The sequence below is a fragment of the Epargyreus clarus genome, unplaced genomic scaffold, assembly GCF_041222505.1.
Source record: "Epargyreus clarus isolate Ecla_fem2 unplaced genomic scaffold, WU_Ecla_fem_2.2 ptg000001l, whole genome shotgun sequence".
Classification (NCBI taxonomy): domain Eukaryota; kingdom Metazoa; phylum Arthropoda; class Insecta; order Lepidoptera; family Hesperiidae; genus Epargyreus; species Epargyreus clarus.
In genome coordinates, this window is record NW_027332209.1 from 4,008,260 (window position 1) to 4,027,986 (window position 19,727).

Here is a 19,727-nt window from a genome sequence, read left to right on the forward strand (position 1 = left end):
ATAAGGTTTACCAATTTGCACTTCGCCAGGTGGACTCTGGCCTAAGGTCTCTCACTTCGAGAGTAGACCCGTGCCCAATAATGGGACAAAATGGATTGAGGAACGACGTGGACTATAAATTGCACCCAAGTATAGATTGAACCAAAGGCAATATCGAAAGATTACAAGAGATCGAGCTTTGTTTGACCGTTACTGTATTTGCAGTAACTGCAGTAACAATGAAAGTTTAAACACGTGTTGCTAGTGCTCTAGCCGTTCGATATGCATCGGGGTTGTTTTTCTGGGTCAAACGAGGGCAGTCACTTTGATTCTAATATTATATTGTGGATTAAGTTTATTTTATGAAATAGAAGTGGCAAATGATGTACATTCAATGTACATTTGAAGGGATCGCTTTCAGGGATCATTTTCAAGAATTAGACTCATACTTAATATTGGTCACAGAGAAGTTGCTACCTTTGAGGATCCATGAAAAGTTATATTATTTTTAAGTACTTAATAAAAGTAACAAAACATAAGCAATGAATTTCATGTTAATCCCTTGCTATTGCCTATTGCATATTGAATAGGAATTAAAAAGATATTGATTCTTGTTGCTTTGCTATTGCTGATGATTAAATTGAAGAAAATTATAAGCCTACTCGACATCTTGCAAGTTAAATGCAGATATACCTACATTATGCAATATTGCTAGAACCACCAACAGGTCTATGACCTTTTTAAATCAGTTTGTGCAAGCTTAACACAAGGTTTCTTCAGAACTACTTCTTTACAAGTCAACTCATTACTTTCCTTTGTTCCTTTCTAAAGGTGTTCGTGTAAAGTTAGACAGGTGTTCGTGATGAATATGATGGCAATAACGACATATTTTTAACTTTATAGCATTACTTCAACAAAAATTGAACAACAAAAATGTATTTATTAATAACTCTATTTCTTCATTTCCAGTAGGTTCTCGAACCCTTTATCTTTGTTTTCAAAATTAGGAAAATATACATAAGCGATTAAATCTTATCAACTTATATGATGTTTTAATACAGGATTAGGTTTACACGTCCACGTCAGACGAATTGGCTTTATACGAGTTTCTTTAGAAGCAAAGTCGTTGTAACTTTGGCTTCATTAAGTTCACTGAAACTTTATTTTTCATTTGGCGAATCCGATGTAGGTACTATAGTATACCAGATATATGATCTATATGCACCGGTAGGGAGTCTTTGTGTTTCTGGGTCAAGCTATTGTCGTTCTCGCCTCGCGTCAATACCAATGTCGCATTACTCTAACAGGATTAACTTTATTCCAACATTCCTAAGAAGTTTCTTCGCCTTTCACATCACTCCTTTGAATGGAAAAATACTGTTTCGAAGCATATAGATTCACAATCCTATATTCCTTACGTCAAGGGTGTCATGATCACACAGAAATAAGGTAAAAATAAACATTGGGACGATTCATCTACACATTCCTAATTAAACGGGGACTGGACGCAGAACTTTTCAAATTTCATACCGGAATGGTGATCACTAACTACATCGAAATGAATAGGTGCTTTAGATGAAACTCATTCGTTTCTTCTATCGGATGAAATAGCACGAATCAGTACCAAATAATGAGGTACTCTACCAAAATCAATAAGCACGGAGCGCGTTACAAAAATTCGTTAATAACAGCAAACTGTTCATCTTCTCAGTTAAGAATATTAGACTTTAATCTATAGTTCAGTAGTATATAACTGATCCATCTCTCTTTATTAAGCTTTTGCTCTATTTTCGTTCATCAACCCTAGCCTGGACGAGATTGGTACTTGAGGCGAATTTCCTTCTCACGTCTATCTTGAACACGTGCAACTGACCATTGTTTATCATTATCACCGACTTGGTCTGTTCAATACAAACAGGCACCTACAGGGGGAGTTAGTAGGTCAACTAGCATAGTCAAGTCGGAAGTCGGCCATATACATAGCATATTACGTTAAGATACTTACGAGTGCTTTGCATTACCGGTATAAGGAAGTTCAGACATCTGGGACATAGCATTGTCCCACTAGTTGGGTATGGTACTCTCGGCAAAATAGGAAAGTTTTAGATCATCAACGCGACGTGTGGGTTGGTAGTTCATACAGAGTTTGATACCAGTAAGGAGATTTTAGAAGTCATACATTATTCTAATCCTTTCACTACTAAGAAGAGAAACATGCCCCGCTGTGGGACAGTATGGGATTTACGGTAAAATATAATAAAATATTATAAGACTAGAGCGAACCTTGCTATATATAAAGCGCATTTTCTTTCGCTTTCTATATCTATAAACCTATTTATATACAGTCCAATATGAAATAGACAGGTAATTATTTCGTAAATACCCAAGACAAGAGCAGGTATTCAATTCAAGGTGACTTGGTTACATTCAGTCACAACTTACTTCAGTTCCTTATCACTTGACAGGACTTTATACTGTTATTTAAAAAAAATGTAAATGCCTACTTCATAGTACTTTAAACTATACATATATATAATGGCCATTAACGAGGTGTTTAGAGATATGTATACGAGCATAGAAGAAATAATTTCCGCAATGAATGTTACGTATGCCGTTATGGTTCCTACTGCCGCATGTGAGGCTGGGGTATCATTATAATACTAAATACAGATTAGGGTGAAAGTTCGCTAGTACGGATATTACATAATAAATATATAGCACAAGAAATAAGTCAATGTTTGTAGTTTAAATAAAGTAGGTTCATCAATATGACTAACACTTTTTACAGACTTTGAATAAGGAAGTATCTATTATGTTCGGCTGTTTGTATTTCTAAGGAGGTGAGAATCTTTGTGGTGTGGTGAAAGAAGCTTCGTGGTTTGACCTAGCGGTAGTATATTATAATAGCGTTAATTATGGTTTCATATTAGTTTGGATGTTGTCCAGGCAGAAAGAGTTATACGATGCTGCCAATGTTAGTTCTCAGGGGTAGCAACACATCTGTGGTCGATCTTAAATAAGGGAGTAATCATAAGGATCTGATTACAGATATTTATGGGCGAAAGTTACAGCATTTAGACCAGTATGACTACATGATTGTATGTAAAAACCAAGCAGCCAAGAGGCAAGCTGGTTAAAGTCACCATTTCCATCTTAATCAACCCCAACCTATAAATCAATTAAGACAGATGACGTGTTTTGCCTAGTTGTTTGTCTATGTTAGGTGTAGACAACACGGTTCCTGCTTTGTATGCACGCATTAGCATACAACGGATCATGGGACAAGGTAATAGATGTAATGACGTCACAAGCCCTGCGGAAATGTTGCTACGTTATCCTTTAAAGGTTCGTACCAAAACTTATATTGTGGCTTACCCTGAAATAGTGGATTGAATTGGTTTAAATATCATCTTTTGTTTAAACAGTGTATTAGAATAAAAAAATAGGAAGATATATTGGCTGAATGAAAGGTAATTAATGAAGGAAATTTATGTCAATTAAAAAAATACTTTTGCCTTAAAAATAAACTCTTATTCATAAACAAAGTAGCAGTACATAACATATCAATGTTCAAACTAATAAATGCATTATTCCTCATCATATTAAGGGGGGAATAAGACAAAGCATACAATAGCCGAGATACTGGTATTAAACCTTTATGTATAAGCCCACTAACGTTTACCATAGCTGTGTTCTTGCCTCGTCAGTAAGACAAGGTTTAAGAGCCCTAACTGCTTGAGCACAAAAGAAAATCAAATCACTTCTAATGAGACGGAGTAACTTGAGACGCAGAATGCGTTGGCGGCCAGGATCAACACGGTCGACCGTTGGTCGGCCCAATATGAATCATGTTTCTCAACTACATTCGAAGTGTGGTTTGACGACCTTTTGCGTTCATTTTTTAATATTCGACGTTAGAAACGTATAAGTAATGGATGATCAATTTATCTTCAATCGAACTGTTATTCGATTTAAGTAAGTGGGCAGAAGAAGTAAATTGAGACGCGAAACACATAGGTCATAGGCGGATACTAAAATAATTGACCGTTAGTCCTAATACGGTTCATAATTTTGACTTTAAACTGTAATTAGACGACTTGTGTACATTTTTGGAAAAATGTCACGCTACTTACGGCTCGACATGGTGAAGTAGGGCGGTCCCAGAGAAAATTCGCAGATCTCGATATGATTTGATTGATAACCTAATCAATTACCAAGACATTATAAAACATACACGTTTATAACGAGATAAAAAATCCTTTTAATTCTTTAGTATGTCTCAGAAATAATCGGTATCAGTGGGGCTTATATATTTTCTGTTTGGTCAGAGAATAATAAGTTTGTGTTTATCCATTTTAATTAGTGTAGTATAAGTTGTAAAAGATTTAAAAAGCGTAATAATTTATCTTTTAATCTAGGAATGACCGACGCTAACAAGTGTGGGTCGGGCACAAGACGGTCGACCGTTGAACGTCCCAACATGATTCACGCGTCTGGAGACAGGTTCTCAACCCAAGGCCATATATATTTTTAGGTAGCTACGTCTTAACAAAATAATATTTAAATACACAAAAGGGCATATTTCTAAATGAACTAAGAAGGGGCTTTTTATATTTTTTGTCTACTCATATTCACTTTAATATTAAAATTACGTGCACATTGTTCCTTGAATCATATATTTTTAGAGTGGGAGATCTCTTTAAAGCCCACTAGCGAAACGTAAATAGGTTTCGGTTATTACAAGCTTTTTTAATAGCATTTTTACAGAGAACTAAAACTGAAGAATGGACATCGCGACATGGCGGGATTTTACCTAGTACTTGTTTGTGTCAAAGTGTTAAAAGTATAAAACAAACAAAATTACTTCGAAGTAAAGTTTGGGAACCACTGTATCACACTAACCAGTTCGTTTGCTTATTGGCCGGGACGTCAGGTAATTTTCCAATTTGCTAATGCGCGGTTATTGTTTCATTTGGAACCGGTAAATAAAGTGATTTATGACCGCATTAGTGCATTACTGCATATAGGAATCACCTGTCTTGCATCTTCTGAAATAGTACAATTATTATTATAACCTGTATACATACGAGTATTATGATATGCCGTATAATACCAGCAACACTCTGTCAAGCTCATGGGCGTACATAATGAGGGGTTCAGAGGATCCTAACAATTAGAGATGATTTCATCAACATATTTTATTTAAAATGAACTCTTTTGAAGAGTGATACCAACGATGTAACGCTATAATGTTTGATGAACGAAAAGACTGCCGTCCATTGGTATTAATAGATCTTAAATATTTTTTTCCAAACAAAATTAGAAGTTAGAGTAACAGACGAATTTTCTTTTCGTGGCGTACAGTAACTAATCCCAGCATCAGCTTTAAGACAGGGTTATCACATTGTCTTTTCTTAGGGATGTGTGGTAAGTGTGGAAATATACTGCACCATGCATTGTGCATTTAATTGTTCACGGAATTACAAGATTCGATTTATTCTTACATAATTATGAACTTATGCATGAAACATATTAAGTTATATAACAAATCGTAATAAGTAACAATTCAAAGCATATCGTATTGCTTTGCAAATGCAATCGTAATTGCACTGTTACCATAGAGATGGATATATTACCACAATAAACGCAGCTACTCATAACACGTTTTATTGGATAATTATAATAGTTATATGGATCTTAGTTCGGTTTGGATGGTAACGAGCGCCACTAATATCATATTGCAATATGAAACTAGATAGTGTTATATGGGAGGTGTTTATTCAGAGCGTTATTTATCAATCTCAATAAGCTTTTATCCAATACCTTAGTAGTAGATTTTTAAACATCCATTGTGACCAGTTATAGATGTGTACAAAATCTAGAATATTGTATGCTTATAAGACAGAGGTTCTCAAATTCATGTTGTCTACTTTTAAAGTAAATTTTCTAGTTTTAATTTCCTATTCTAGTTTTAGGACTAACTAATCGATCATTGCTGCAGTTTAAGTTAATTATTTATTACTAACGAGTGTAAGATTACATCAAACATATACTCAAACCTAATATATGTTGTTTTATACCTAATTCTGTTAAATTGGGTTCAGTAAAACAACGTAATCAGAGCGCGAAATATGACTCAGAAAATGAAGTAATTTTCATCTCAAAATTTCTCGGCTACAAATCTTCAGCTTGGGTGGTTAGGTAATATGTATTCGTAATCAAATTCTTTAGAAAATTAAGCGGCACAGGTTGTGTTAATATTGAGAAAATTTTATATGTTATTACATTTTTCATTACCTTGCGAAAGTAATATTTATTTCGACAATGACGAATTGTGTATTAAAACAGCATACCTACGTACTTGGATTGTTAATAGGGGATTCTAGTATGTGCTGATAAGGTGTCTGCGTTACATATGACTATCTACGAATCACAATATCAAATCTTTAATTAATGCAGTAACAATAAATGTAGGAAATTGAGGTAGATCACCAAGAACAGCTTTCTTCAAAAGCTTCCCTAAAAATAATAAATTCTCGTAACTCTATCATGACAAAAACAAATTGCCTTGTAATACATCTGATGACTGTTTGTTTGGAGGGGAAACCCTGCATGGGTTCCTCTCAGATGCGGGAGCAGCGGAGAGAATATGCTAAACTCCTAGCGGCTAAAACGCCACGGTGTTTCTCTAGACGCCCTTTCATGGGACCACGGGTACGGTAAAAGCATTCGTCCGAAGCTCCGACAGTAATCCAGCTGATGACCTATATCTACATGCTCTAGCGGCTTAAGGATGGGTGCATGTAAGAGGTGGTCCATCCCGTCGCCCGATCCTGGAGGGCCTCCAAATACAGTTGTTACAAAAAAAGGTCGTCAGAACCAAACAATCTATGTAGTGTGTATCTGTCAACGAAAAAAACACCGAATCATAGGCGAACTAAAATGCCAATGTATCAATTAGGGGCCACCTATTATTAACTCTGTCCCTGTAGTTCCGGGACTAGAATAGGGCTACGGTATCTCCTGCCTGTCGTAAGAGGCGACTAAAAGGGGGCTTCCGGGGTTGCGGGCGGCAAGAGTGGGAGCTCGAACCGCCCGGCCAGCGGCCCCGGGAAGGACGACGGTATGTGTGGTCGCATACCGTCGTATACGCCAGATGGTGTGGCGAGCGTCAAGCTCACCTGGGCGGAGCCCGACGGGGCAACGCGCTAAGAGGACTCCGGTTGCGTTCCTTTGGAGATCCCGGAGCCCTCAACGCAGCGCAGAGGACGGCCACCGGGGGGGTTTTAGTGCGGTAAAAATCCCACATAACTCGGCGTCGCTCCCACGTTGTCGGGTACCTTTTGAAGGTTTCCCCCTCGACAAAAAAAAAAAAAAAAAATTAGGGGCCACCTGTTAACTTTCCGCCCCGGGCCTACACTACATAAGCTCTATATTCAATCCACATTCAAGAAATAGAAATAGGCGTGAAATAATAACTTAATTACAGTTAACTATATTTACTGTATTGATAATGGAAATAATTAAATATAACGAAAAAAATCTAAACGCAGCCGAATAGTAAAGGAAAAAACACAAAGGCCTTGATTGAGCTGTAGAAAGTCGGCTCCGTTGCGTTTCGTGCAAAATTATAGCATCTGAAGTGTTCTTGTAATATCGCTTATTAATACTTGTAATCCAACTCTACTTACAACATTACCTACTTGATATTATTTTTTATTTTCTTTTTAATGTAATGATTAACATAATTTTAATGACTACCAATTCTAATGTAGATTGTTCCTTTGTGTTATCGTTGAAATCAGCCAGACGTTAAACACTCCTTCTACCTGATTCCCCGAAAATAATTTACCTACTCTTGTAAACATTTACCTAATTAAAGAGAAGTAAATTGAAGGACTCATTTCTTAAGTACGTCTTTTCTTAATACTAATCCTTTAATTTGAGAAATGAGTTGTGTTTCATTATATTTCAGCTAAATGAATCAATCTCCCGCGATCAATGAACCGATGCGTCGAATGCAACTCCTGAATGCATCACTTTCGTGAATCACAAACGGACCCAACCCTTCATTGTCCACTTTTGTTTTTTACGATTCAATAGCGTACGAATTTGAGGCATTGTTCACTCTTTATTAGCAATATAAATCTTAATCCTTTAATGTTTCTACCAAGGTAAAAACCTTGAGCTTGTAAAGGCGAGTGAAATGAACGCCACGTTTCGTCAAATAGAAAGAGGTGATCAGGGTCGTGTTATTGTGAACAATGTTCCATTGCTATGAACTTTGGCTTTTCTGTCAGAATCGAAATGTACAAAAGAACAAAAGACTTCGTAAAAAACTCATGGAATGGTCATGGTACCTATGATGTGAAAACGGAGTGTAAATGTCAAGATTTAACATTAATTTAAGATGAACATCTTTGAGCGATTTATATAAAAAATGGAATAAAATGAATAGTATTCAACATTTAAATGCATTTCAGACTATTAGTCTAGGTAGAAGCGATGAAGATTAAAATGCAATCCCAAGCTGCATTAAAAATTGATGAGATTTAAAACCAATTTCAGAAACGACGTCGTCGTCGTGTCGAGGTCGTAGAACTTGAACTTTAAATTCCCAAGCTATGAAACTGGTGAAGGTAAAACGTAACTCAGAGCTGGGTATGAGAATATTTTTGAATTTGTAGTTCTTTTGGCTTGTTGCGAGAAATTGATCAGAGTATTTTCAGCAAGTAATGGAAATGGAGAGCGTCGTTGGAGTTTCATCAACCGAGATGTCGAAAGCATAGCGTAAGTACATAAAAGAGTAGATGGTGATTCTTTTTGAGCTGATTTCAATTCACTTGTAAAAATATGTATCTTACTAGTCGTTACAAAGAAATCATAGACATATGGAACATTTTACTTGAATTTACTATCATTGTTTTAATTACTACTTCAATTGAGGTGGAAGAAATGTTCGAATGAGACACGATTTCGGCAGCACCAGTACTACCTATTTGTAGTATGCTGCAGTCTGACTTCAACAATGTAATAGTATAGAGATTAGTCGTAATACAGAGATTAGGTGGGGGATTATCAACTTAGTTTCTCAGGGGGCAGAAATATGATTTATCATGGTCATCGATCTAGGAACGAAGTGCCGGTTTAGGTTCGTTTACTCGTTTGCTTTTTTTTGCATAATAGTGGAAGCAACCCTCTTGATGTTAAGTCATTGCCGTAACTCGACATTTGCAATAAATTATTTCACGATTCTTCGCTGCTTCCATTGAACAAAAAACCCTAATATAAAAAGTACGCAAAGATTATTATTTCAAAAGAACCTCACGCAAGGGTTCACGTTTCAGACGCAATAAATACGTGATGAAAAACGTGCACTTATCACGAGCCATCGAAACACGTATTTACGAAAAAGTGAAATTGAAATGTCTGTCTGCCATTTCCAAATAACTGCCATTTTATTTTATTGCTACAATCCTTTGTTATGTTTGTGCTGAGCACGGATATTGAGGTATCTCTTGGTCCTTTTCACATCTGGGCAAAACCTTATTTTAGAGCTTTAGCAGGTCCATTGAGGAGGAATATCTATTATTCTTCAATAAAGTTACTTTTTTTTAAATCCCATATAATATTTCCACGTTTTGATCTGGAATCTAATGAATCAATTTGGGCAGGACTTTCATGATTTTCAGGGAGGTAAAATAGATTGGAGTTCTTGCATAAATATTTAAAAACACGAGGTCACGAGGCATAACTATTTTGAGATTCCTATTTATTTTAATGGTTACTTGTGCTTATAGCCTCTCCTTAATATTTATGTGTTTTAAATATGCTGCTGTATTAAGCTATTGTCAGATCTAACTTAGAAACTCAGACTGGACAGAAATCATCTTATTTTGACCTTTGGTAGGCAAAACATTTGATAGATGGATTTACTAATTAAGGGCGCAACAATAACATATATGGATACGTCAATATACCCACTGTCTGTGACAATGTCTATCTATTAACACCTGGTGGACCATGTACTAGTTGGACTAATGACCTTTATGATAATAAAGTGACCTTTTTATTAACATTGCTATATTATTATATTACTTTACTTAATGCAACACATCACATCGTTTCAACTAGTTTCAAGTATCTCTATACTTACCTCGAGTAGCATTTGATAACACAAATGATCACACATCCAATAAAATCATTGCTGTCACATTGCGTCACGTTGCGTTACGTCACATCACGTCACAATATCACGACGCAGCGTCGTAAACAGTTTTAACGCATACGTTAAACAAACCGACAACGGTCGGCACTTTCACATTTTTCCATGCGTGACGGTCGCTTGCTGGTGCTTGAAATAGACACCTAATTTCATTGCGTTACAGATTAGTTTGTAAACAACGTAGAGCTGGATAGCAGGATACGTGTAACGTGTAGGTCACGTTGGAACTATGAATTGTTATAAACACCGAGTAATTGGTCGTACAACCAAGGTTACTTTTGTCGGGTCTGTTAAAGGTCTATTAAAAATATCCACGATCTTCTATATTACGTATACATCTTATTACGAATCATATTACGATGGTGGCCAAGGAGGTGAATACGACCATGTAGTTAGACTTCATTTAATTAAGTACGATGTAGCTATACTTATAGCTGACTTTATTATATGACGACAGACGACTTTGAAACATTTGAAGAAATACAATATTATGTATCATTTCGCAATTGTACGCGGGAAGGGGAGTAGGCGGTGAGAAAGCTATTTAGTAGCTTCAAACTGGAAAATCTATTCAAAGCTCGGAACAATAGACCTCGGCGAAGTCAGACAGACTGCACTTAAGAGCGCATTTCACATGTGTTGAAACATTTTTAGCCCGATGAGATAGTAGAGTAGTGAGACTGAGAAATATATTTTCAGAGGCTATTTACACACGAATAAAAGGTAAAGTTAGATCATTTATAATTATATGTACACATTGATTTTGGAAGTTACCGAAAATATTTCAAAGGATATTTGACGTAGATTTCGAGGATTTTACAGAAACGAGTATACTTCCAAAGTTCCGAAGTTAGCTAACCTTGGGTTGCCTATGTACAAAATATAGTAATTTTCAAAATTTAATAGCTTGTTTATGTTTGACTGAATTTACCTTACACGTGTAACGTAATGTAATAAAGTAAAGTAATCAAAAGTATAACTGACAAAATGCAAATATTTTGCGATGATTAGAAAAATCAATGTAAGGTAATTTCATAAAAAAGTAAAAAAAATCGATGATCGTACTAAAAGAGATAATAAAAAAAGTTTCACGTTCAAAAATGCCGCGCATAGAACTACCGTCAAAATAATGCGCCGGCTACACACGGTCGATTACGCAAACTGCGCCGCGAAGTGGGGCAACACTAAAACGGGAAGACCTTCACCCGTATTACGCATGCCAACCGGGTTCCCGAGGGACGTTATACGAATAAAATGTAAGGCGGATTGTACACGCCGGGATTTTACGTCGGGATCGCGGATGAAACGAGCGCTACATAGTTATATAGAGCAACACTGACCTAATAACTTTGTACGTTATACGTTGTTCTTTGGTACGATAAGTTTAATATTTTTATTTAATATTATTTATCGAATTTATATTTAAGTTTTCTAAATAAGATATTTAAAGAAAATAAACAACAAAATTGAAGTGTCATTTTAGCCGTGTCAAGCCCAGAATAGTTCTATTCCCTTAAATTACCATAGATGTCAAAAGTAGTAGTTTAGGTTTTTAATCTAGGGAATGTGCATTATTGTAAACTACGTTAAAAGTCCTCTTTCTCCTGGAAGTCCGGGTCCACGATCGAACAAAGGACTGACAATAATGCTTTCGATAGTCACATAGGAATAATCCCCCTAAAAGAATACACTACACTAAGGCATTAGGACGATTGTAAGCAACATTTACATTAGGAAACATATTTACGAAACAGTTATTGCCCGACGTCCTCGTGGTCTGGACGCCTTAAATGCGTCTTGCTCATCACATGCTCATCGATTGCGCATCGCAATAGGAAGGGTAAGCGTGATGTAATCCGATTGATTGGCGAGTTGTCGAGAATGCGGCGGATTAGTTTATTTATAGAACGAGTGCTGTTGCTTAGTGAACAAGTAACACTTAATGGCAGAGATCAAAGAGACATCAATAGAGAATTTAGTCAATTAGGAAGAATGGTTGTGAAAAGTAAAAATGGACAAATTATTTAAATCACAGATAAACTATGGGCCGTATGTTAGCTAATAAAGCATTTTTTCATCAAGGGAAAGAAGATACGATAGAAATATAATGCATTTTACAGATGCTTATTACGTAAATCAAATAGAGATTAAATTTTCAGATAAGCTAAAAGAAATTGTAGATACATACTAAATATCACATGCATGTTCTTATTAGTCATCGAAGCATGCATGACAAAAACGTGAGATAACTCAAGACAAATTCAAACAATCAGATTAGATAATACAAATTACAAATACATAAAACACAAAATCTTCAAGTTACAACACAACAAAGAAACGAGCATTGCTTTCCGCAATGCAAAGAGAATGGAAACCTTTTATTATCAGATGAAGGTATCATTAAATTGCAACGGAATAACCGGTAGCGCGGGCGCAGGCAACGCAGTAATCGCCTACATTTGATCTTTAGTCACGCGCATAAATCTAAGCTAAGGTTGACTCTCCACGTCTCCACCGAAACTATCAAAGCAGGGATAGTAGAACTTGACCTATTTGACTAACTATTACCGCTAGAACTTTTTGCCATATATCAGAAGTAGTGACAGTGTAAGGGCTTCAAGAGTATGGAAAATCTTACATTAGGTGTGAGGAATAGCAACGCATTTATAATTAAAGAAGGGCTCCTTTATTTGAATTTGCTGATATCCGTGAGTGGCAATGATCAGTCTTCATCTCAACAGACATTCTATCGAAGTTACAAGGCAGATGAACTACATGAAAGGTCAATCAGTTGAGTCATCACTCTACAAGGTACGTTATAGCGAACAAAAATAAAAGAAATAACTCAATATGACTGCTTCCTTTTCAAGGTCATCATTCGTCTTTCTCGTACAGTTTCCGTCATAAATATTAATCTAAATAATATCTTTCATGCAGTAATTTAAATGACATTAAATGAAACTACAAAGAATGAGCAGATCAAATGCGGACGGCATTGCTATATTTCGGGAACTACGAGTAGTATGACTTGTGTGTTAGAAAAGCAGCGCAAGGTTGCTATTCCGCAAACATCCGTAACCGCTAGGGCGTGACGTGCGGCTTCATGAAACATTTTTTATGGAGCACACTTCAGTTTACCTACTTGCAATTTGCAAGAAAATATGTAAACGATTCTATAATCTGGAATGTGTAATATTTCAGAAAGCATTTTGCCGTGTCCAAATAATTTATCTCTGATGGACATTCTATGGATGTTCGTTCCTTCGTTTCTTCGTTGGATGGACGTTCTATAATTATCATATCATAATTTTAAAAAACAATTTTAGACGTAGAATTAAAACCATTTCGCTAAGTTTGATGACTTTTATCACTGATATAAGTGATGTATCTAATGTATTAATGACAGAAAAGTGACTCACCTGTACCCGAAGACTTCGTAAAGCCGGGAACTCAGCAAGCCTGTCCACTTCATCCCATGTCGCCAGACCCGTGTTATTCATATTCAGGAACCGAAGGTGCCTGCAATAGCAATGACATAAGTTCCAGTAAGCTCCATTACGATGCAATATTCTGATTCATAAGCTTAGTAGGTCGGCGATAATTGTGTTACGACTTTAATATACATCTTGCAGCTGATAGCTGCCTAGACAGCCGGGTTTTACAATTATGATTTCGCTATCTGTTTATTAATTTGCACAATTATACTTCTAATAATATTATAACACACATATTATTAAACGCTTATCATCTTTAATGACGTTTTGCACATGTCTTAATTAAATTAACCTACTAGATAGCTCGACTGTAACGGACAAAGTACTTACGGGAAGGCGTCATAACACTTCTTGTTTCCGTTGAAGTCGTCACATTTTTCGCACGGGTCTGGCTCCAGACTAGCTAAGGGACAGTCGTTCACCAACAAGGTTTCCAGGTTCGGGAAGGCGTAACCTAGTTTGGATATCTCTCGCCAATTGCTTACAGGGTTCCCGGAGAAATGAAGTTTCTTCAATTGTTCGTGCACGGGTTCGTTGACGTCAATGTTCAGTCGAGAACAGGCCTCACAATTGTCTTTCTTGTCCACTTCTTGCCCGCTCAGGTCCACATGCGTATACTCATTGAGGCTCAAATGCAACTCTTCTAGAGCTGGTAGAGCCTTGAGTAACGAAAAGACACTTGGCCATCGAACATAGGTAGAGTTTAAGACAAGATGACTGAGACTGTCCCATCGTGGTCGAAGTGCTTGAGCGGCTTGAATTTGCGCTGACAGTCGGTTAAAGCTTAAGTTGAGAAACCTCACTTGTGGCGTCTGCTCCAATATGGCGAATACCTAGGAACGAAAACGTAATCTAAACCCTATTGTCGGGATCTACAATGAAATTGCGGAAGTCTTTCTAGATTCGCTTAACGAGCATGAGAAGATACTTACTGTATGTCTTTTTGTATTCAACAATAACAGGATAATTGTCTTAACGTGATGATATAAAACATTCTTGTTTTCCGACAAGACAAATGTCTTGCGATTAATTATTGCAATATACCATTGTATTTAAATAAAACCTTTCATGCATCCGTAAAGACATTATCATCTATTATCGATAACTGAGTCTCAAAGTGTTAAATCGAACTTCAAACTATAGCTAAAATTACTGTCTAACTTGATTACTTCGAGAGTAGAGCAAGTCATACCTCTTCCCAATCCGTGAGTTTATTATTGGCGAGATCCAGTTCAACAACATTGGCGCACTTGTCCGCAAGAGTGCAGGCATCCCCCGCACAGTCGATATCACAGTCATTCAGCACCAGTAGTGTGGGAACGCTGAGCCGGGGCGACCGCTTGGGAACAAATATGGCCACCGGCATATCATCTATAGGGGGATTCACTTCGCCCTTCGCACCGTATTTGCGCTCCAACGCTTCGAGTAGCGATGGCATTTTGGATTTATCTGTAACAAAGAAGTGTAAAGTTTCTAAAATGTCTCTTCTTAGAAGTTTACGGATGATGAATTACCTGGCAAGCGTTGCCAGCGTTAACACACGATGTAAGGTGGTCACTGTCCAAATATTTATAACAATCCAAATATCATATCTAATGGGACCTCATGTATTTCTTCTACTTTCCTTTTATTTTCTTCTACTATTCGCTAAAACTACAGGCTAAACTACTGCTGTGGCGTAGAAGCTAACAAAAGTATTTTAACAGAGATAACGTTGATATGTATGATAATATTTTTACGCCACAACAAAACGAATTAAATAACGGAACAGAGATGACAGCATTACGTAAGGAGCGCGATAATGATACAATCAAGGGGCGTATTAAATTACCGTTGTCAAGGATTCGCTCTAAATATTACATTGTAAAGAATATACGTTTCGTTTTCACCGTATTTTATTACACGTTATTAAAATCCAAGGATATTATGTAACGATAGGTACCTATTCCTGTAATTACTAAAGATGGAGATAATTTATATTACACATTAATTGATGGCAGTAGTGGCAATAATGACGGGTCGTTTCCTTTTCAGCAGATTACAAGCGTGACGAATAAACATGAATCCAATATAGTAGCATACACTACAAGTCCATACTACATATAGTAGAGGCGTTAGTTAATAGATCACAGGACTAAAATTGACATAGCACTTTTGATCCTCAGATTTTTTCTAATAAATTAAATATTAGCAGTCTGTTTTAATTATCACAATAGTGTAAAATAATGGTAAATGAAATAATTAGATGGGCTGATAATTTGTAAGATTTTATCGAAAATTTGCGAATGCATTAACATATTTCGAGTTATCCTTATCGTTAAGGCACTCCTTACTTACAAGCCAATAGATATCAAAGGTATTAAATTCCATTTTACTTTTATATTCGTATAGTTCTAAGCTTAAATCAAATACAAATTGACGTCAAAGATCAAGGGAATAGAATAAACGACGTAGAGTTTATCAGAGTTTTATCAAGTTACATAACTAAGTATAAAAGCCATATCGTCCATGAGATGGGCGTCTGGGATGTCTAGTTTGTGAATGGTTGCGAGGGTTTCGGCATCCATTGTGTCGAAATTGCTACATAGTTGCGATTAGAATTGCGTTAAAGACGTCTTTGGAAGAAGATTATTAAAGTGGCCGTTTTTGCAAGATTTTAGCATACAAATTTACATACGATTTTTTTCGAAATTTCTGAAGTCGTTTCGTGCCTATTGACGCCTTCTTCACTCACAGCTTCACTCTACGATTCCCTGTATCGTGGGTGCTATGGACACACGCAGAGACAAATACAGAAACCCCAGACCCAGAAACAGAGACATAAATTCATCATGTAGATATCTGTCTGGCCGAGGATCGAACCCAGGACTCTCTGCGCGTCAGACCGGTATGGTGACCGCTCCGCCACGCGTGTCGCTATTGTATCACACGTTTACTAATCATGTTTAGTTTACGCTTGTACATAAAGATCCGTTAAGGTAAATATAAATGATAATTTAATAGGATTTTATATAAACGTAAGAGACAGTTAATTCTAGTCAACGTAGAGAGTATCAGGGTTTCCTACCAGGGTACTTTCCCAGGGTTACTACTACTAAAATCCACCGCGAAGTTAGTTAAAACAATTCCATACACTTAATTACTCCCAATGACAATACAATCGTTTAAGACTAAACAGTTAAATTATATCCATTAGACCTTTAACGTTTCAATGGCTAATACGCAGCATTATCGAACTATTGATGCGTGTGCGTGTCGAAACGATATGCCATCGAGCGAAACGATATCGATATTTGCGTTATCGTGTCAAACCGCAACCAAGTCGGATATATTTTTTTATTTTAATGGATGTGCAATCGATTTGCTATTTTTTAATACAATGGATATGCAACCAACTTTTGCATATCCTCAATTCCTCACTTAAAGATAGTGCTGTAACAGTATTTTAAAATACGAAGTCAATGTCATCATTGGATTATGGTAACACCAATAGGGTATTCGACTATAGTGAAAATATCAATCAAACTGTTGTTAACTTAAAAGAAAATATCCCTTATTTCGAAAAAAAGATCAACGAAAGGGGTTTCTGATACGCATATGTAAATTACCCTATTCAGAAAGGTTAGCTTTTTGCACTCTACGCTGATATGGCTTCAACGAAGCTGTTATCAATTGGTTAAATAAAAAGACTATCCGACGATATGATTATAATCATTGGTATCATGGACAAGGCTATCTATTTAAATAACTATCAATATAATTGGCAAGATATCTGAAGATTTTCACAGGTGCATCTTGTTTTGCCACTTGAAGATCGACTTTTCATATTAGAGGTACGACTTATATTAATTTATTATGAATTTCTGTGGTTTCTTTATCAGAAACTCACTCTATTCTACTCTAATGACACTCTATTCTAATGACGGCTGCGGTACTTGAGGTGAAATTCATTATGATATCTGCGATTGCGATGTCTATTGATTTTGTTGTTTGTTGCGATATCTATTGTCTTGATAATCAGAGTGAAAATCATTTCTATTTTCTATACATAATTATAATATTATTTATTTTTATGTTATTGAAATAGCATTAGACACGTTATGCACAGGAGTTCTAGCCGAAGCTAGTCGCAGATCATTGGATTCCAAGAATACCAATACTATAATAGAAAATTGCGTACTGTCCGCAGGCAACACCGACCACTTAACAATAAGTGGTCTGCATTCTAGGTTGCAAAATCTATTAGGTTAAAAATTAGGTCAGGTTAGGTTATAGATTTTGTAAGATACTGAATGGCTTATTAACCGTACCTTACCTGACTTAGGTCAGGTTAGGTTATAGATTTTGTAAGATACTGAAAGGTTTATTGACCGTTCCTTACCTGACTTAGGTCAGGTTAGGTTATAGATTTTGTAAGATACTGAAAGGTTTATTGACCGTTCCTTACCTGACTTAGGTCAGGTTAGGTTATAGATTTTGTAAGATACTGAAAGGTTTATTGACCGTTCCTTACCTGACTTAGGTCAGGTTAGGTTATAGATTTTGTAAGATACTGAAAGGTTTATTGACCGTTTCTTACCTGACTTAGGTCAGGTTAGGTTATAGATTTTGTAAGATACTGAATGGCTTATTGACCGTTCCTTACCTTACTTAGGTCAAGTTAGGTTATAGATTTTGTAAGATACTGAATGATCGTTCCTTTAAGACCTTGACAAAAAGGCGTAATTTGACAATTACGTAATTTTACAGCAATACTGAGTTTCGTAGACTTCTCTCAATTATAAAGCTGAATTTGCAAACCATTATGCTTCAAGAACGATCTGCCATTTTGTAACTTAAAAGTGCAAAACGAACAATGCTCTATACCGCAGTTATTAAGAAACTTATTGACATGGTGTAAACTGCTTAAAATATAGGCTAGAACACAGTGCAAAACATCGTGATGATACGAGATAGTGATTTTGTTGTCTTGTAGTCGGGTAATAACTTGGATATCTACTGTAAAGTTATTTTCTTAGCGTTGCTTATTAAAATTTATATGATTATTACAAAGATCCAGGGTTCCTTTCTTCGTAAGCCGTATTGTACAATTTATTATACTGTTTGGTAGAAAATAAAAAAGAGTACCTATATACGAGTACCTCAGATAAAAAAAGGTAGACTTATTTTTTTGGACACATTGAAGTGTGCCTTAATTCTGCTCTTCGCCTAAGATACAGGAATTACGCACATATACAGTACCAATAGCGTTAAGCTTAAAGGCTAATTTTGGAAGGGTCGTCATGCTATATATCAATTTTAAGATAAACATGAAAAAAATCATCAACCACATAAAAATTCACATTCGCGACTCTCATTTCCTTCACTGCGTCTATAACATTGCTCAGCCACTCACAAAATGTGTTATCTTCCTTCTTTTGGTCTAAGCTACATACTTAGCCTTTAGAAAGGGTGTTGCTCAATTTCACGTAGCTTAGTTTTGTTCCCATAAGGCCGTATCGTGACTAAATTCCAAGGTTGTCCCGCTTAAATTCTTAGTACGTTTAAAATAGGAGCAATTAATAATTTGCTTGTTTTATGTCACAAACATCTAAATAACGTGTAAGGGCGCTGGCTCTAAATTACTAGTTTGGTATGTATATTTAATGAAATAGGAAAGGAGTGGCATCTAGGTTTGGCTAATGCCCGTCAGTGATAATCGGTATAAACCCATTTTTTGTTTTTGAAGGTGGTAGAACCCTTTGTGGTTTGATTCCGGCAGCACCATCGCCACACCTATTTCTGCCTAATAACAGCAGTGTTAGGCGCTGCTCCGTGTTCTCGTGCTGTGTTCCGTTTTGAAGGGTGTGGTAAGGGAGACATACTTTTCCGAGGCGTTCCAGCTTATTCCTCAGGGGTAGCGGTGCATCTGTGGCCAACCTCAGGTAGGAATATCTAATCCTATCTGGGGTTGATTACAGATGTCCATGGGCGGCAGTAGCCACTTACCATCAGGTGGACTGCATGCTCGTCTGCTACTCCTATATTAT

General features: G+C 36.4%; 1 protein-coding gene across 2 annotated transcripts in view; it reads right to left on the reverse strand.

The window, feature by feature from the left end:
* mlt (tubulin folding cofactor E like protein mlt) overlaps positions 1–15,172 on the reverse strand; it is a 28,275-nt gene extending 13,103 nt beyond the window's left edge. For both annotated transcript variants that reach the window (XM_073074321.1, XM_073074314.1), the window contains exons 1-3: positions 14,891–15,172; positions 14,029–14,531; positions 13,624–13,723 (exon numbers count right to left, since the gene is read on the reverse strand). In XM_073074321.1, coding sequence (XP_072930422.1) covers positions 13,624–13,723; positions 14,029–14,531; positions 14,891–15,136 — 849 coding nt within the window. In that variant the 5' untranslated portion in view covers positions 15,137–15,172. The remainder of the gene's footprint in view (positions 1–13,623; positions 13,724–14,028; positions 14,532–14,890) is intronic.
* Between the last annotated feature and the right edge of the window lie 4,555 nt (positions 15,173–19,727).